Source organism: Hemibagrus wyckioides, linkage group LG18 (assembly GCF_019097595.1).
Source record: "Hemibagrus wyckioides isolate EC202008001 linkage group LG18, SWU_Hwy_1.0, whole genome shotgun sequence".
Lineage (NCBI taxonomy): Eukaryota > Metazoa > Chordata > Actinopteri > Siluriformes > Bagridae > Hemibagrus > Hemibagrus wyckioides.
The window spans coordinates 23,333,053-23,353,907 of NC_080727.1; the positions used below are offsets into that span (position 1 = coordinate 23,333,053).

Genomic DNA, 20,855 nt, shown 5'->3' on the forward strand with positions numbered 1-20,855 from the left:
GTGCCAGTGTAAAAATAGTAAAAGTTAGTTTTACACCAAACTTGAGCGTTATGATAAACACCCAGCAAAATTTGAATAAAGAATTACAATGGAGATTAAACACAAGCTGAGTTCACTGAACAGAACAAGGAGTGAACCATCCTAATGGGTGTGGCCTTATATTCTATTGAATAAGAGGAATGTTGAAGGAATAAATCAAGTTGCACACAATGTATAAAACTGCAAATTATAGTCATCTTGGTATACACAAAAAAAAACTGCCACAGTTGGAGAGCTTTTAGGAAAAGTACTAGCCGAAGAAACTGCCAAAGAACTGCATGAAAAGCAGGTCACACAACATCAACACTGTAACCATAACAACACTCTAACCAGTCAGAACTAGTTTCAGCAATAAAGATGGTGGTGAGGCTGTTTGCCTTTTTTTTGTAGCTTTAGAGGCAGGGAATCTAGATAAAAGGATCTGGTTGTGCGACTGGGACGTAACACCCCTAACCTGTGAATGTACCAAAAATAGTCTAATCTTTTTATATAGATTGTTGTTGCATCACAGTGTTGGAATATTGGCAATGAAATATCATAATCATATATATACACTATATTGCCAAAAGTTTTGGGACACCCCTCCAAATCATTGAGTTCAGGTGTTGTTTTTCAGGGGTTGGACTCGGCCCCTTAGTTCCAGTGAAAGGAACTCTTAATGCTTCAGCTTCATACCAAGACATTTTGGACAATTTCATGCTCTTTGTGGGAACAGTTTGGGGATGACCCCTTCCTGTTCCAACATGACTGCCCACCAGTGACCAAAGCAAGGTCCATAAAGACATGGATGAGTGAGTAGAACACCTTTGGGATGAATTAGAGCAGAGACTGCGAGCCAGACCTTCTCGTCTGACCTCACAAATGTGCTTCTAGAGGAATGGTCAAAAATTCCCATAAACACACTCCTAAACCTTGTGGAAAGCCTTCCCAGAAGAGTTGAAGCTGTTATAGCTGCAAAGGGCGGGACAACTCCATATTACATAAGAGCGTCTGCCAAATTCCAGAACTGTAAATGTAAATTATTTGTTTGTTTGAAAAACCCTTAAAATATATTTCAGACATGATGGCATATATTGAAGGAAACCTATTTCCGACATTTGCTTTTTACAAATCATAATAACATATAAATCCTACTGATTGTTCTCGAGATATCACGCTAACGAGAATCATGGACAGACACACAGACAACTGGAAGACATAACGTCTCCATCACCTAGTGGCAGAAGCATAAAAATGTCAAAGCTGAAAGCTGTTTGAGTGATCAGGAGTCTGGTGTTTCTCATTACACGCTCAGAGCTTTTATGAGCAGCCTAACTAAACCTAACCATGATATAATAAACTATAGTCTTCTTCTCAAATGGTAAAAGATGTTGAATGCTGTGAATGCTCGATTCTGATTGGTCAGAAGGTGTTTTCTGAAAATGTCCCAGTTTCGAGAGAAATTATTTATATTTATTGCTTCCATAGTAACGGCTAAGGCACTTGTATGCAGGATAAAAAAAAAATATTGTTGGCATTTAAGATGAATAAAACATTTCAGAACTTGCTGTTGGAAAATAATCAGTGTTTTAACAGTTGATGCCCTTGTTTTACACAAAGAGAAACGGTCCTGGTTAAATATTTCTAGATCTTAAAAAAAGTCAGCAAATATTTTATGCAGGCCGTGTCCACAAGACCAATATTGACCCAAAAAGCAATCAGGGATTTAGTATGCCAGGGGCTTTAAGATGGGAATCAGCATTGTGGTTATCTGCGCCTCCCACTGACACTCGGTGGACAACATGAAACCACAAGAAATTTCAATTTCTAGATTTATCTCTGGCAGACAAGGACAGGCTGGTGTACACAGATAGAGAAAGATGTTCCAGCAAATTCCAGTGAGATGAAAAAATTTTGGGCATCATTAATTTTATTTGACAAAAAATCTAATTCCACATTGTAGAAATACATGAGAGGAAGATAATTTGAGTCCATTACATGAAGTGTGAGGTAAAGGGAGGCGGCGGTCACAGTCACATGGTCCTGCGTTGGGTGGAAATGAACTAGCTCTGGCCTCCCAGCAAATGCAGCACCAGCTCCTCATCTTCTGCCAGAGAGAGACCAGTGTCCAGAGGCTTAGGTTCGGAGCGGTGATGCTTGGCCTTTTTCCTCCCTGTACCCCAGTGTCTGTCATCATCGCCATCATCATCTTCTCCCTCGCTGTGGGTCCTCTTCCTCCCCACATGCTCAGGGCCATCACTGCTATACAAGAGGCAAAGAATTAAAGATTAACACGATCCTGATGTGAACACAGCAGTCCCTAATGAAAAGCTGGTTTAGTATTTAGAACAGCAATACTAATCCACGTACTCGCGGAAAGAAAAGTGGTTCTGTGCCTCTTACAAGGCCCCATAAGGCTCGTATGTGCTGCGTGCGCTCTCTTCTCGTATCAAATTAGGTTCTCTCTGCAGACCGGCTCAGGGCCACGGGAGCAGCCTGAACTCAGATTGTGTAGTCGTAATTTCCTCCAAGCTCGGCTGTAAGCATTCCCTTCACACTCCTGACGATTTTAAAGAGCTCGCCAGGCTCCTGCGTGATGAGCGACGTGTATGCAGGAGCACACCCGTGCATCATCCCGCTAAATGAGCTCAACTAGGCCTGCTGCTGAATTATTTAAGCCTCTTATCTAAACGTTCCTCAATCACTGTTTCACCATTTCATAATGAAGCATCAGCCTAAAGCCCAGGCAAATAACGGCTGAAGAAAAACTATTTGGTTCAATTTTTCTTTTTGTCTTTATTTATGGCTTTTGCTTTCCCGTAAATGTCTTCGTGCGGTGAAAAAATACGAACCTTCTTGAAATTGCAGCCCATAACAAGACGCAAGGTATAATTTAATATTAATAGTTTCTCACTCACAGCTCACATGAATAAACCAAAAAGGTTCTATCAAAAGGTGAGGTTTGAAACTTTCAAAGACTACTTTTGCTGAAGAATTGGTATATTATGACAAAATGAATGAATGAATGAATGAATAAATAAATAAATAAATAAATAAAAATCTTGTCTTCAAGCCTAGATTTATTAATTGATTTTCATTTAATGTTTTTATATTATTAATAATTCATAAATAACGCATACATAATTGATCGTTATGAACAAATTCTTAATTAAATATACACAAATTTATAAAGATACTTCTTTTTTTGGCTCCTGGCAGCCAGACAGTTCAGTTAATGGACCAAAAGGTTCATTTGATTTATAGCTGGAAAAAAAATATCACCATGCATTTGAGGTAAAGAGTGATTGGGGTTTTAAAACAAGGAAAAGCAAAAGACACAAATCAGACTACCGAGGGTTAAACAATGGAAACAGCTGCTTTTTTACAATCCAGTTAACATCCTGCTGGATAAACCTATCTAAAATTTTATTTTCATATTGGCTTTAACAAATCTCAAATGATATCACATCAGTGTAAAACATCAGCTAAATGAAGAACTTTCATTACAATGAGAAGTAACGTGTGTCCTGCATCAGAATTCTTCTATTTAACAAATCACAGAACAAAAGATCCTTCCTCATTTGAGTGGAAAGAAACTGAATTCAGTCTGACCTTCATCTGATTACTGAGTAGTGATGTAAGTGTACATACGAACACGTTGCCTGTATATTTTCTAATTAATCCAGCTAAAAATTGGAATATTAGCATATCAAGCTGCACGTAAACATGGCCGCAGCTTCACAGTATAAAACTAAGTGAACTGTCCCGTTCCCTCACATGTGTGTTTCATATCTGCGCAGTCACTGAGACTTGCATGAAAGGGCATTAAATGTCATTCAATCTGTTTAACAGTCAGCAAGCACACATCATTAGCCTTTTAAGGCATGTCGACTTGCACTCACGCCCATAAATCACTGGCCAGTTCCTAACAGCACTGAGACACGCTGCTGAATATCAATTTGGACAGGAAACGCTGGCTCCACTCGGCTCCGAACAAGAGGCATCGACGGAGCCATCCGTAAAGAACAGGCCCAAGCTCAGAACAATATATTTTAAGATGTGGGTAATGCAGGTAGACAGGGGATAAAGTAGCTCGGCTCCAGAGGTGGGAGGATGTGGAGCAGAGCCAGGAGAACACGGTCAGTGACAGGTGGTGTGTGTGAGGGCAGCGGAGCGAGCAGGGAGGACAGGTAGCACACATAAATGAGCCAGAGCTATAGTGCAGGACCTGGCTCTGGGCCCAGGCGTAACGCAACGGCGGCTCACTCACATTAAGACCGGCCTGTGGAGGGAAGCCGAGAGCAAGTTGCTCAGATTTACAGTGCCTGAAGCCTCTCCTGCATTCGGCAAGTGTAGCCATGCAGTAAACAGCCAGCCAACGGGCATTAATCAGATCCAGTGCTGCTGTCTGAGACGCTGGGAGTGGCCCAGATCACCTGCCGCTATCTCTAATAAACTGAAGGGAAGGGTGAAAAGGAATTATCGAGTGATTCTGTGATAAGCTCTGAATTCACTGTGACCCTGAGCAGGATATGGAGCTTACTGATGAATGAATGAACAAACGAATGAATGATTGTGTTTACTAAATGAAACACAGAGAAACAGAAAAACACAGGAACAGTAAAAAAAACTAAACAAAAAAAACAGGCACAATGGGAAAAGGAAGGGAAGAGAAGAAGGAAAAGGAAGGAATGTAAAATAAGCCAGGAATAAATGAATAAAATTAATAAATGTTGCAAGAATAAAAATGAAAGAAAAGAAAAAATGAAACCGGAAAGAGAGAGAGAGAGAGAGAGAGAGAGAGAGAGAGAGAGAGAGAGAGAGAGAGAGAGAGAGAGAGCGAGAAAACAAGTTTTTCAATCTCTTCAAATTGAACATTAATTAAAGAAGAAAATACTTTTGGTCTAAAGGTTCTAACCTCCTCTCTGAACACAGAGAAACAGCAGTGCAGTCTTTAACAGATGATGTTATAACACATCAAAAAAGCAGTCACGCCTTCTCTGGGGCTAATTAAAGCTGGTGGCTGTTATTTCCCAGCTTCCTTATTACTTTACTAAATTGATTAATAGATGTTTGAGATTTCTAATTGCCTTGTGATATTGGATTATCGGTCTTAATTCATAAATTCTTTCCGTCTACCCGCTTGGAATATGTTTTAGGACGTGGCAGTCAGTCGAACCATGCTGGATTTTTCAGCAGTATAAAGTATTAATAATATTGGAGATGTGGTAGCTTAGGGGTTAAGGTGTCGGACTGCTGATCAGAAGGTTATGAGTTTAAATCCCAGGTCCACCAAAAGCGGCCACTGCTAGGCCCCTGAGCAAGGCCCTTAAGCTTTAATTGCTCATTTGTATAAAATGAGATAAATTATAAGTCGGTCTGGATAAAGGCGTCTGTCAAATGGCAGAAATGTAAAAGTATTAATGTGATCTTTAACATTACATTACAGTGCTGTTGAATTCTTGACTCTTCAAACTTGGTGGTTTCTGGCTGGTGGTTCAGGGTGGGTTCAGATAATCATCTGGAGATCGTGAGTTCATCTCTCGCCATCTGTGGCCAGGAGTTTAAGAGAGCAAATTTACTCTTTCCTTCCCGTCAGAGGGCAGACAGTCTCTTACCTTCCCTGGGTGTTAGCTGTAATATGATAAGGGAGTACTGGCTGGTGGGCAGGAACTGGTCAAGAGCAATAAAGTAATAAAATGGGAAAGGAACAAAGAGTTTTTTTGGTCAACATTTTTATGTTCTTTTTTAACAAAAATGTGAGGTTATTACGTATTTACTAGTCACATTAACAGAGGTGAACTTTGTGCCAGCACTCTTTAGAGATTTGCACATGGAGCTGAAAACTGTTAGCCCCTCTAATCATTTTCAAAGAGAGGCTCCATGCATGGGTGGAGACAAACGAGAAACCGACGTGACCGTGCCCACAGCTTTGGCTCGGTTGCTACGGAAGCAAAAAACCCAGTGTACGATGTGAGACAAGTGATTTTTCACCTGCTGTATGAAAAGCTGTGCCAGAGCAGGAAATTCTGACCTTTCATACACGAAGTGGAGACATGCGGAGCAGAGAGCCAACTGCAGCGTGAAAAGCTTTTTAATCGATACACTTTTGTTTATCTTGTAAATAATAATATGGAGGAGTGCTAGGCTTCAGAGGCCAACATCTGCTTGTGCACATGTGCTCCAAGGGGACAAATTCCAGTAAAGCACCCACACTAGTGTTCATATACAGTACATTTCAGACATAATTCCTCCCCTCACCACATCCCCTGCTTTAAATCTGAATGTAATTACACGTTTTATAGACAGTTCACTGCCAGCACAAGGATCAATGCCTTACACCGCCAACAATAAATGAATCTTGTTCATCTATAAGGGAATAAGTTCTTCTGAGAAGCAATTATGCGGTGCAGTCCGAAGCTGATACACACAGGAGTGACTGTGCTGCAAACCTAATCAAAGCGTAGACCCAACAGACCCGGTGAGAGCCTTTGCAGTAATTAAGTACAGCAAGAATCAATTTCTCATTTTGAGATAATTAGAGGCTTATGATTCGATGCTCTGCTTTGCTTTAGTATAGAACGCTTCGGAGTTACTGTACGTCTCAGCAAATTACACAAAAGTAACAGGGCAGAAAAATCAAGCACTTGATATATCTACACTGCAGAGAAAAAAATGCAACACACACCCAAAAGCAGGTAGGCAGTGCATGAAAAAAGAGGGCGGGGCAACACAATGAGTAAAAAAAGTGCATTGTGGGTCTTCCTCAGAGTTGAGGCAATTCTCTGGAGCTCAGTGAACACCTTTCCTCTAAAAGGTATTCGCTCAGTTGGTGCTCGTTCTCATCAACCCATTTACTGAGCTCTGCTGTGAATATTTTTATTTTTTATTGATAATTTCAACTTTCAGCAGTACTGTACAGTATAATGTAAAAGAAAAACACTGTCAGGGGTTCAAGATGACAAACATGCAGTTTAAAGGCTCAGTGAAGCCATTTGGCTCATGAATTGTTTTAATAAGATAAAAATCGCATCACAGTTTATACCTCACCTTCCTGCTGCAGTGGATAATTTCACTCAGACAATGCAGAAACGATCAGCTCAGAACTCCTATTCTTAATTATAATTAGAGAATTTTGTAAAGCTTCTTTGTAAAAATGTCTATTCTTTAAAGTGCTAGACAAATCATTTAATTCAATAGAACTGTAATCCTGTAATGAGGCTACAGAGAATTCCACACAGATTTCAGAGAGAATGAAAAGACAGGAAGCAAAGTAAAGAGAAACCAGTATGAAGAAGAAGAAGGAGAAGAAGAAGAAGAAGAAGAAGAAGAAGAAGTAGCAGAGCAACACTGAAATGATGTGCTGTTTTTTTTCCCACAGAGGCAGAGGAATATGAAAAGGATAAGCAAAATGAATTGAATCTTTCAGTTCAAGCCTTTTCATAAAGGCAGTCTTACCTTTCTTCATCTTCATCCTCTGAATTGCGTACTTTGTCAGGGTCGGGGAGTGTGCTGGGGTCAAACTCTTCGTCATCAGCCCCTGACAGATACGCCACCACCTCCTCCTCCTCCTCCTCATCATCATCTCCATCCTTATCCCAAACACCAGCCTTCTTTTTCTTCTCCTGTTTGAAACAAATACATATTTATATGCAACTTTATCAAGAAACTATTTCAGGTCTTGCTAATATACTAAACTTGTGAAACACAGCAGGAAAAAAGCAGCATGTGGTGGAAGAGTAAAACTGGACACATTTCTGTTTAGCTAGTTAAAATGGAGAAAGTCTGGACCAATGTCTACACGGTTGGTGAACTTGAGTAGAGGGAAGAGTCTCATTAAGCTAGTTAAGTAGTCTTTATTTGTCACATATACATTACTGCACGGTGAAATTCTTTCTTCGAATATCCCTTCCTAGGGGTTTAGGGTCAGAGCACAGGGTCAGCCATGATACAGCGCCCCTGGAGCAGGGGGTTTGGGGGCCTTGCTCAAGGGCCCAATGGTTGCAGCTTGGCGGTGCTGGGGCTTGAACCCCAATCTTCCGGTCAACGATCCAGAGCCTTAACCACTTGAGCTACCACCACCCCTTTAAATTGTGATTAAACAAATTCCCTGTTTAATCTACTGATCCATTCAGTCTCAACACAGTCCTTATTAACTGTGGAAATCACCTGCAATTAAAAATAAGGGTTTCTTTAATCAGCTAAAGTTACTTCATAAATAGAATAAAGAAAACGTGCTGTTTTAGGAAAATAATCAACAAACGTAGACACAATATTTTTTAATAACAACATTTTCCTTCATTCCTCTTAAACCACAGAAATACGCAATTACATTTAAAATTTATGAAAGAATGCAGAAAAAACAAGCTTATAGTTTTTATCCACTTCTAGTTACGTCTCTTCTGGAAGCAAGTCTCATTTTCACAAACAAAAAGAAACCGCAGCTTGACGCGTCACTGAGGAAACCGCAGAAAGCAGTTATCTCTACTGAAGAGTTGGGCTTTCAATATTGACCTCAAACTAATGAATATGGTAAACCTTACACCTGTGGGAAACTTATAATTTGCGAGATTTAACAATGTGAAAGGAATTCCCCGCTTAAGCTCTTTGTATCAGTGAAGTTCATCACCACAGGAAATGTCCAGGACAAAGGACTTCAGGTTCAGCTTTCTCTATAACAAACTTTTTTTTTTGGTTGTCATATTAACTTTAAGACAAAGAGTAGAGAGACAGATAATATCGGTGATATGTGATAAGGAACCTTGTGGACATTTCTCAATGTTAATTTTCTATTCATTTTCTATACTCGCTTTCTTCCTAATTAAGGTCACCCAGCACACATTGGGTGAAAGGCAGGTGTACACCCTGGACAGTTCATCACAGGGCCACATATAGACAGACAACCACACACACACTCACTCCTATGGGCAATTTAGAATTACCAATCAACCTAATGTACATGTTTTTGGACTGTGGGAGGAAACTGGAGTACCCGGAGTAAACCCACACAGGCACGGGGAGAACATGCAAACTCCACACAGAAAGGACCCTGCCTGTTCAAACCCGGGATCTTCTTGCTGTGAGGCAACAGTGCTGACCACTAAGCCTCTGTGCTGCCCTGTAACTATAACCATGCACTTTTTAAAAAATAAATGTAATAAATGAAATCTTTAATAAATTTTAATAAACTTTAATAAATAAAACTTGTAATCGTTGGCAAATTGTTGTAGTTAACGAGAAATAGTGCACTTTCAGGCAAAAAAAATTCTTTAGTGTTAACAGTAACTCCGCGTCATGTTTCATTCCTCAGTCGATGCATAAGGTGAAAGAAAAAGCTGCATTGTGTTGAATTCAGTACAAAATTTGGCTAATGATGATAATTAACCATCATGATTTTAGACCTTACCGTTGAACCATACTGAACTAAATCAGAGTCGGGATATAAACCTGCGTGTTTGGGGATTAGATGGAAATTTCTTTGTGTATTAAGGGATTTAATCTACCGGGATTCATATCTACCGTGTGAGATTCATTAAAAATTCTGCTGATACAATTGTGGTTAAGACTCATGTCTACATGTGCAAAGCTGAAACTTCGGTGATTTACACAGCGACTGCTGAGAGAGAAAGCAGGAGGAGTGGAAGGAGAGGAGGATTTTGAGGGGACGAGCAAAAGGTAAAACACAATAAGTGTAGATAGACTCCAGCGAGAAACATGCTCAGGATTTAAATGGCTGCACGCTCGTTAGCGAGGTGTGATTAGTATGCATTAGGTTAGCATGCAGCGCCATTTCTCCTTTTCCGACATTTGCTTGAACTCGGCCTAGGCGCCTGTCTCACCAGTCACGACGCTGAACACATTCTCACTTACACATTCATCACTCAGCTCCCTGCTTTAAATAACTCCTCAATCTCAGCCTCCTCACCCTCCCAAAATCGGCACCATCGCTTCAGCCCGGGAAATCATTTCCTAAAACGGCTGCGGCTCGCAACTACTTGAAATTCATGTCATCTATCCGGCAAAGCACGTCTCATCGGTTCTCGTGTATATACATATACGTCACATACACCAGTCCAGAAGCAATTGCCCCACACAGCTAGCACTGGAGGATGAATAACTGAATGAAAAACACAACCCATTTATATTTTACGACCTCATCAGAGCGGTGTCACTTCCTGAACACTCGGCATTGATGTTCTGGATTTAAAGATGTTTATGTCTGCGTGTCACGGTACTTCATGTTTACTATAATAAATTTTTTTGTAAAAAAGCTGGAACAAAACCCCAGAAAGGATTTGGTCTTTTACTGGTTACAACATCGGGTCATTCAGGCAGACAAACGATCATTACACATTTCTGCAGGATGCACTGACCGTGTACTGCAATCACTAATCCTAATGACCACAGCACTGTTTCACTCCCACTGCTCCACAACACACAGCCGGGATTACTGGATTCAAAAAAAAAAAAAAAAAAAAAGAAAGAAAGAAAGCCCGGGTTGTTCTGGACATTTTCAGAACTTTCCCACAAGTTCACTGTTACTGATGTCTCTGAGCAGTTCCTCATATAACAGGGTCAGAGGTCAACTGACACAACTCACAGAACTGGAAGAGCCTTTTGTTATAATAATCATCTTATCTCTCTCTCTCTCTCTCTCTCTCACACACACAGTCTGTATTTCTCTCTCTCTCACACACACACACACACACAGTCTGTATTTCTCTCTCTCTCTCTCTCACCCTGTTTTCTCTCTCTCTCTCTGTTTTTCTTTACATTTCTCTCCATGTTTCCTCTCATTGCCTTTCCTTCCCTGTTTCTCCTATTATCCTTTTCATTCTCTCTCTCGTGTTCTCTTGTTCTTTCTCTCCAGCTCTTTCTCTCTGTCCACCTCTCTCCCCCCTTCATCTCTCACTCGTCTCTCTCCACTAATCACCAATCTTGTGCAACAGACTCTCTCTGTTTGTATTTCTCTCTCTCTCCCTGTCTGTATCTCTCATCTCTCTCCCTATTTCTCTCTTTCTCTCTCACCCTGTCTGTATATCTCTCTCTCTCTGTCTGTTTCTCTCTCTCTCTCTTTCTCCTTGCTCCTCCTCTCCAGCCTTTTCTCTCTCTTTAAATCCCTCTTTCTGAACAGACGGTGATCTTTTTAGTTACAGTGCACTTTGGAAATTGAAGGGGTTTTTAATGCCATAACACTGCCTCTGTGTCCATTTGCTATTTCTCGGGTCCACCTCGAGTCGCTGTCTGATGGACTGAGAGCTAAAAACAAATAAATCAAATCATTGGATGATTTTCTGAAAAAGTTTGACTTTTGTCAATTTTAGAAGCTCCACTGTCACCAAAAAAAAGAGAGAGAGAGAAAAGACCGACAGATGACAGAGCTTTAAAACCAGCCACATTCCATCTGTCTCACACACGCTTCCTGTAGGATTACACATTAAATGTGTACTGGGTGGTGAGAAGAAAATAAAAAAAAAGGTGCGAGAGCAACCTTACTGTCTGTGGTGTTGGTAAACTTCACACTCTTATGTTTCTAAGCATCTTGCACACATCCCAACTTTAAGGTCTATATAAACACAGTGGAAAGCATGTCCAGCAGATTTTCAGCATCAACCCGATCCCTTATAGCGTTTATGTAAATGTGATTAAGCGCAGTCCACAGAAAGTTCCTACAATAATTTCTGGTGCAAAACTAATTTTTATTCATATATGATTAATAGCACAGTAATATAAGGTTGTTAAATCTGACCCTACAAGCCTAAGCTGCTGATTTAAAGCTAGGTGTTTACACAGAAGACTAATTAATCAGCTGATCTAGCCCTAAAACAGCATTCATCATTCATAAGCGCACTACATTAAGGAAGTACCTCAAGGCAAAAGTACCCTCACACTTCACAGACCACAAGGAAAATGAGGTTGTTTTTGTTTTCAAGCTGATTGTGTGTGCCTGCTTTAATATCTCAATGAGCATCTTAAAGTTTTACACATAAAACATCATACACACTGGTAAATAAAAAGAAAACCTCATTTCCAGTTCACTTCATGACTTTATCGGTTGAAGAAACACAACACAACCATTCAGTTCAATGAGAATAACGTGTTGACTTACAACTCATGTCGACGCACAGCCACGTGTAATAATTATATTCCCTTATCCATTGAAAATTTCATGACATATGCCAGTGTACACACGCGTAAACCGGCTGTATAATCCAGACTTCAGTCATTTACATCTCTTTTGAGGGAGATAAAGCAGAAACGAATGAGATTTCATCCCATTGTACGATCCTAAAGCTGTTCACCAAAAATACACAGATCAGGCATAACATTATGACCATCTGCCTAATATTGTGTTGGTCTCCCTTCTGCTGCCAAAACAGCCCTGACCCGTGTATTCTGACCCCTTTCTATCAGAACCAGCATTAACTTCTTCAGCAGTTTGAGCAACAGTAGCTCGTCTGTTGGATCGGATCACACGGGCCCAGCCTTCTCTCTCCACGGGCATCAATGATCCCCGACCGCCCATGACCCTGTCTCCGGTTCACCACTGTTCCTTCCTTGGACCACTTTTGATAGATACTGACCACTGCAGACCGGGAACACCCCACAAGAGCTGCAGTTTTGGAGATGCTATGATCCAGTGGTCTAGCCATCACAATTTGGCCCTTTTGGTCAAACTCGCTCAAATCCTTATGCTTGTCCATTTTTCCTGCTTCTAACATCAACTTTGAGGACAAAATGTTGACTTTCTGCCAAATATATCCCACCCACTAACAGGTGCCATGATGAGGAGATCATCAGTCTTATTCACTTCACCGGTCACTGGTCAGTCATGTTATGGCTGATAGGTGTATGATATTATTTATAAAAACATGTGTCAGTCAGAGGGAAAGCTGTTTTCACTCATGGGTAAGTCTCCAGAAGAGAAGACATTGCTCTTTGCAAATTCCTGCTAAAATTCTGCAATATTTCTTCGTCATATTAACTTTGTTAACATAACATAAGACTGGTGAGGAGGGGAAACAGCCGTTATAATGCAAGCGATAAAAGGATGTTGATTCTCAGATATTCCATTCAACGTTAATTGTAACTATAAATGGACAAAATGTATGATGTGTTCTTTTATAGCGTAAAATAAGTTCAGCTTAACAACCAAACTGAACCCTGTAAAAGTAGTATATGATGAAAAACTGAGTGCTTTTATACTGCTGTCACAATGGTTTGTGGCTCAGCACAGCTACTGGTGACCATAAACATTTCTTGGACGTTTGTTCTCTGGTTTGTTTCATTACTGTTAAATGAGCGTACAAATAAAAATCTAAAACATTTCCGAAGACAAATTTAGGGAACTGTAATAGATTGTGACCCGTGTTTTTTATGAAGTACTGCGAGCGATCCTAAAAAGTACAACTGCAACTTCATCATCAGCTGATTGCAGCCAGTGCTGGGTTTTTATTTTGTTATTAGATTCAATATCTGAGATACTGAGATGTTGTGGAGCAGGAACCAAATGGATATAGACAGAATAGTTAAGTTCTGGTTCAAATATATTGGAATTTTTAAAACCAAAATATAAAAGTATAAAAGTAGTTTTAAACTGATATCCTGAATTTATTCATAAAGAAAATGCAAAGGAATCTGTTTAGAGAAGAGGAATGTAATGGATAAATTCAATGTGTGCCGTTTCATTCATTCATTTATTCATTCATTTATTTTCCGTAACTGATGTTTCCTGGCCAGGGCCACAGAGATATTTCACATAGCTTTCATTGATTAAATGAAATTGATGAAATGAAAGCTGTCCTGTGAATGTGAGCCCTTGCTATGATTATGTTTAGAGCTCAAGATATACCACTGAAACATGATCACATCATTTATACATACACCGATGAGGAATAACATTGTGAGCAGTTTGATGAAGGACCAAATTGTGATGGCTAGACCACTGGATCAGAGCATCTCCAAAACTGCAGCTCTTGTGGGGTGTTCCCGGTCTGCAGTGGTCAGTATCTATCAAAAGTGGTCCAAGGAAGGAACAGTGGTGAACCGGAGACAGGGTCATGGATGAGCCATGGAGGCTCATTGATACATGTGGGGAGAGAAGGCTGGCCCGTGTGATCCGATCCAACAGACGAGCTACTGTTGCTCAAACTGCTGAAGAAGTTAATGCAGGTTCTGATAGAAAGGGGTCAGAATACACAGTGCAGGACGGGTCAGGGCTGTTTTGGTAGCAAAATGGGGACCGACACAATATAAGGCAGGTGGTCATAATGTTATGCCAGCACCCTGGTTCCATAATATTTTTGCCTGTTCTTTTATTGATGCACCAAATTTTCCACCTCAGCTACAGTATTTAGTTACACATTTAAAGAGCTGGATGGAAAACACCATAATGCAGCCTTGGAATCTTTTTTTAAAATACGCACTTATTTGTGTTTTAGTTCTTAAAGACTTAAGTGAGTTGGTTAATCTAATCGAAGCCATAAGAGCCTTTTAGCCTTTTTAATTTTCCATAAAACTGTGTGCAGTGTAATGCATACTAGTATATAAAATTGTGTTTCTATTATCCATCTCTAGCAGAGGTCTCCATTAAAATAAATCTCTCCCTTGCCTCACTTGTAGTGCCTTCATTTACAGGTGTAACGATCAGCTGGGCTCAGAAGCAGGAAGACCGGACGAGCATACTGAATGCTGAGGCAGGGAAGGGATTTGACATTGTGCTGGGCTTGGATGAATGCCAGGGGAATTCTCTGTTGGGGAGGTTAGGGGGTTTTGATGAATAATGAACCGTCCTTGGACAGGCCGCTGCATTGATCAGAAGACAATTGAATGAGCAGCTGCATTTCCATATGGATGTAGACTGAGATATCCCCAAGAGTGGACATGCGACAGCTGCCAGTGCAAAATTATGGGCTGTCCGTCGACAGGCTGCACACTAAAGGGCACCCCTATAGTGGTGTGACTCACATACAGTTTCTCAGACAGGGAAATTTTAGGTTTAAGGTCTGATAACCTCTTTTTATATGTCAGCCTTTGGCTGTGAGAAACATGGCTTTTAAAATAGTCTGGTTTCCGTTCAGACACAGTTCGAACTCTGTGACTTAATCCATTCGATTCTCAAATCTGGTGATTACCGAGTTATAACAGAGGGAACTCGCATCATTACAGAAGTGCAGTCTAATCTCCAAGTTTGCCGATGTGTTGTGGAAACTCCAACTCACCTCTTTAGCCCGTTTGCTTGCTTCTCTTCGTTCCGCCTTCTCTTTCAGCCTTTTCTCCTGTTAGGAACACATGAAACAGATTGATAAACTGCACTGAAGCTGAAGCCAACACAAACCCCGCACCCTAGTGCCCTTATGTAAGCAGAGCATGATACGAAAGCAAACATATCATCAGTCACGCTAAAGAGCAAAGCGACATGCAGCTGTGCGGGAAGAAGAGACGAGAAAGGATGAATAAAAGAGCGTAGTGGGGAGAGATAGAAAGAGCAGGAGACGGCACAGTCAGGGCACGGTCTGACGGAAGGAGACTGGACATGTCCTTCAGAAAGAACACAGACCAAACGAAACTAAACGTTCTCATGTGAACTGCCATCCCTAATGCAGAGGGCTGAAAGATAAATAGTCTACTACAGTAACAAACACTATAACCACTGTGCTGGGGCTTTCGTAGGGGCGGACCGTTAACAGATGTATTTCATGAGCTTTAATTTCTTTAAAAAAGTAAAGTATCCACATGTGGAGAAATCTCTAGATCAGTCTTGATATACCTAAATCCATCTGGGACGTAGATGATGGGGGAAAAAATAGGTATGAAGCTCTAATGATATGCATGGATAAATCTTGCTTCTGGACAGGTGAATAATGATATATAGTTATGCATATCCAATAGCCAGAGATGAAAATGCTTTTAGGCTAAGAGAATGTACGCGCCATGAATATCCATAAATATCTGATTTGCGATGCTCTCGGTGTACTGCAGATTAAATGCTGCTGCTACAAAGCAACTGGATTAGTGTTATGGAAGCAGCTTGGATTAGCTCAAATTCATGAGGTGTTGTTTGGATTTGTGAGTGAGGGGGGACAAAAAAAAAACTGTCTAGAAGTTTAATCAGGTTCTTCACTTCATCAAGAAGCTCGCTGGAGGAGCGGTGAGAAGAACTGCAGTGCAGATTCCAGAGTGGACCTGATATGAGTATTCTGTTTAGACTGCTAATTATTGGATTACTGCTTCACATCGTCACTGACAGGATATAAAGACAAGTGAGATGATGTTTAGGCCAGCTTCATTATGCACAGAAGATACTCTGAATACGGCTTCTTCCAGACAAAGCCATAAGGAGTGAAAGACATGCACAATAATATAATAAGGCACATGAATGCAGAAGGAATGTTTATCTGAAATAACTCTTAAACTACTTCGGTACTTCTCCGCTGAAGTCGTCTAGGCTTGCTGTAGCTCAGCACTGTGAAAACTTTGTTCCAGTCACACATCCCTGTTCAATGCTATTCCCTAGAGTTCTAATTTATAATATTATAGTATAATTTGGAGGTTTGCCACATTATAATGAAGCTTATTTATCATTTAAATCTATAATACACCGTACTGGACACAGAATGCCTCTCTACAAAGCTGGACAGCTAGAACCTTTCTCTGTGTTCAAGGGGTTAAAGCTATTAAAAAAACACTCTTGCTAGGGGAACTTGGAAACAGGGACGCTGAGAATAAGCTAGCTAATGACTGATGGTTTAAAGAAACAAAGTAGAATAATAGTGGAAACGAGAAAATATTGGGAATGTCATTTTATCTTAGATGTGTTCTTAAATTAATAATAATAATAAAAAAAGAGACAACTGAAATGAAATAAAAGTGGTTTACACCGAGCGCTGTCGCTAATTGAACCCAGGTTTAGCTAGATTAATAAACGTCAACAATGTAAAATTATTGCCAATTCTAAACATTCAGAAATAAAATGTTGATTACCAAAGTTGACAAAGTAAATATTACATAAAGCTGGCATTGATGTGTCACATGGGAAGCACATAGAATGAGAATTGAATTCAGGTTAAAATTCCTTACTCTCATACATCTATAAGAACATCCTTACCAACAGGGTATTAAAAATAAATGCTTTATTCTGAAAAAGTGTAAATTACATTAAATGTGACTTCTGTTTGTCTGATGAAGAGAATATTTGCAACCTTGGCTACAGTTTTCAATGCTAATGCCAATACAGATCGGAACAACCTTACTGTATTTCGTCAGATTGGTGGAAACTGTAATAAATGTGCAGATTAAAATGAGGCTAACGCAAAAAAATGGCTGCTCATATGTTACTCTTTTGTTTTCCAAGTCACAGCATCGGAAAATTAAAATAGTAAATAAAACTTTGCTGAGGAGAAGAAAGCAAGCCCCGTGTCCACCAAAGTGTTTAGGCAAGACTGATATCATTTTAATTGCCCCGCAGGAGATGCACCTGTGACTCCATTCAGTGAAGTTATTCTCCGAACCGTTCTTCACGTCCACCAGGGTCGGGAACGATGTAAGCAGAATGAATGGGAAGTGCATTTGTTCACAGCAGATGCCTTATCCCAGAGTTAGACTGACCAAGAGGCTTTATTTTCCCGAGAAAATGGAAGAAGGCTGTGACAAATTGGACTGATGAATTCCAAGCTCGTGCTTTTTATTACATAATTTCAGAAGTCACTGTTTCATGCCTCTTCACTACGGAGCGTCTTTAGAGATCAATAGCAAAATGTGAACTCTGCTGGTCGACATAAATTGGGCGTTCTTCTCGATACTTGAACAGAATTGCTGATGCCAAAAGGGGAAAAAAAAAAAAGAAAAGAAAGGGGGGAAAAAAACGCATTCCTCTGAGCGGCACGAACTGTACGAACTTGCTGGAAAGAAATCATTTAGAAACTCATCATAAAGCTGCATCTGCAGTAATAACTCAAGAGCCTGCTTCCATTACACTGCCTGAAGCCTAACGCTGTGCACCCTACACAGGCATCTCAGCTATTCCTATCTGCCTCAACATGTGATCAGCACACACAGAAGGGCTCACTTTAACTTACCCAGTGGCTAAATCAAACTGGCTCTGTTACAGGAAATAAGGCCTGGTATAATGAGTGTGATGAAAGTGCTGGGTAGGTATGTTTCCAAAGCAGAGGTAACTGTGCCAACAGTGAGAGGTTGGGAAGCTATAAATTTCTATACTATGAAAATAATTATTATATTGCAATTCCTTGATCAGCATTTTCAGGGATTATTTGGCAGCTAATTCCTGTTGTAGTTCAACTAGGGACAATATTTGTAGCTTTTCACGGCAAAGCCGATAGTTTTATCCGGCGGATTTATTTATCGTGAAAAAAAAGTCTACACACCCTGATTAAAATGGCAGGTTTAGGCAGGGAACAAAAATCATGTCAGAACTTTTTCCAGCCGCAATGTGAAATTACAATTTATAAAAAAATAAATGAAAAGCTATAAGAAACTTTTTAGGGGGTAAACAGAAAAAATAGAAATAGAAGAATTTACAATAACCATACACCGACCAGGCATAACATTATGATCACACGGGTCAGCCTTCTCTCCCCACGTGCATCAATGAGCCTCGGCCGCCCATGACCCTGTCACCGGTTCACCACTGTTCCTTCCTTGGACCACTTTTGATAGATACTGACCACTGCAGACCGGGAACACCCCACAAGAGCTGCACTTTTGGAGATGCTCTGATCCAGTGGTCTAGCCATCACAATTTGGCCCTTCATCAAACTCTCTCAAATCCTTAAGCTTGTCCATTTTTCCTGCTTCTAACATCAACTTTGAGGACAAAATGTTGACTTGCTGCCTAATATATCCCACCCACTAACAGGTGCCATGATGAGGAGATACTCAGTCTTATTCACTTCTCACTGCTTACAATGTTATTCCTGATCAGGTGTATGTATGTACACACATAAAATAAACTCTTTGCTGAAGCACCTTTTCATTTTATTACACCACTCAGTCTTTTGGGTTAAGGGTCTATCACCTAGGCCTATCTGGAAATATTGCCATATTTTATCACTCTTTGCACTTCTGGCAAAAAATGTCAAGATCCATCAATTTATAAAAGCTTCACCTGTATACAGCATGCTGGTCAGGCCACAGATTTCTAGTTGGACTCGATAGTGCAAAAACATTGATCTCCTTTTGGTTAAACCCCTTGTCTGTTGATTTGGAGTTCTGCTTTAGGACACTGCCATGCTGGTGAAAGGTGAAATTCCTTTTCATCTTCAGCTCACTAGCAGACACATGAAGGTTTTGCACTAAATTGGAGATATTCATGATTCCCTTCGCCCTGATAAAAGCCCCAGTTCTGGCTGATGAAAAATCAGCCCTAAAGGATGATGCTGCCACCGCCATGCTGCACTACAATTATGGAGTTATTATATCTTTTGGGGTTGGTTTAGCCCATACCTCACAGACATGTGAAGAATATGAGAGTGTGCTGTCACATGCAGAGAGTAATCAGTACTTGTCTGATATTCCTGCAGCTCCTAATTTGGCTGTAGGTCTCTTGGCAGCCTCCCAGGTAAGTTCTTGGCAATGTAATCGTTGTGTATTTCCTCTATTTGTCGATGACGGCCTTTGTTTCATGGTACATCTAATATTTTGGAAATTCTTTTACACCCCTCTCCTTTATCGATATCTTTCAACAAACAAAGTGAGATATCACGCATGCTTTGTCAGCTCTTTGTGGAACATGGATTCAGCCTAGATGATGTGAAGAACATCCTACAGAAACAGCTGATCCTTCTTTAGGGATAATGAGAGTAGTTTCATTGATGACAGCCGTATGATAATTAATTTTAAACATGAACGTGAAAGGGCGTGCACTCTTACACAACCAGGTGATTATTGTATTGTTCCCCCCTAAAACGTTTGATTGTTATTGAAAAAGTTCTTTATCTTGGTTTCATCACAAAAACTTCCATTTTAACATGGGTTTTAGACTTTTTATACCCACTGTAAACGTGACACTTTTCCAGGATGCCTATAGCAGTATCAGCATCAACATCTGCTTTTTTTAGTCATGTTTTAGCTTGTTTGGTGTTTTGGGAAATATTCAGACACCTTTACAATCTCTTCATCGCTTTTAAACTAATGTCTCACACGCAGCCAGGACAATGTTCTGGACAAGTCTGCGAAAGTCCCCGAGTGACCCCTCTCTGGAGAGGCCTGAAAATAGCTATACAACACTCCTTGTCCGAGCAAACTAAACTTGAGAGGTTTGCTCAGAGGTTTTCATTCAATAAAATCTGAATAATTGATCTGGACACCAGTAAAGCCTGTTTAAGGTTATGCTTTTAATGAGCATTTCATCTGTAGATTGATGAGGAAAAAGTAACTGAATCAATTTTAAAGTAAGGCTGAAATGTGAAGGAGTCTTTCAGTACACGCTGTAAATCAGATCCTAGGCTAAAGCAGAAATGTAAACATGATGAATGATTCAATCCTTTAAAATAGCTTAGAACATGCCATGCAATCAGACTGGAGACTGTAATTGTGTAGGTAATAAACAGGAAGTGTTAAGTCTTACCCGGTGTCTGTCTTTAATCTTCCTGCTGTGTTCCTTCTTGTCAAACTCTTGGTCCTCTCTGCGCAATCGCTCTTTTGCTGCTTCGATGTTGATGCCGGCCACATCCTCGTCGTCTTCCTCATCATCCGGCACTCCGGTCCTCTGTAGTGGAGGCCACTGCTGCACTGCCTGCAGCGTAATCACCAAAAAATTAGTTGAATACTGGTCACATACCTGCTTAAATCACTCAAAACTTCTTATTTGGTAAAAC

General features: G+C 40.3%; 1 protein-coding gene across 2 annotated transcripts in view; it reads right to left on the reverse strand.

The window, feature by feature from the left end:
- Positions 1-1,996: 1,996 nt before the first annotated feature.
- ddx10 (DEAD (Asp-Glu-Ala-Asp) box polypeptide 10) overlaps positions 1,997-20,855 on the reverse strand; it is a 41,041-nt gene continuing 22,182 nt past the window's right edge. The window contains exons 15-18 of one of the 2 annotated variants that reach the window (XM_058415816.1): positions 20,606-20,773; positions 15,240-15,296; positions 7,477-7,643; positions 1,997-2,277 (exon numbers count right to left, since the gene is read on the reverse strand). In XM_058415816.1, coding sequence (XP_058271799.1) covers positions 2,082-2,277; positions 7,477-7,643; positions 15,240-15,296; positions 20,606-20,773 — 588 coding nt within the window. In that variant the 3' untranslated portion in view covers positions 1,997-2,081. Of the gene's footprint in view, positions 2,281-7,476; positions 7,644-15,239; positions 15,297-20,605; positions 20,774-20,855 lie in introns of both variants that reach the window. The other variant, XM_058415815.1, reaches the window with a different exon arrangement.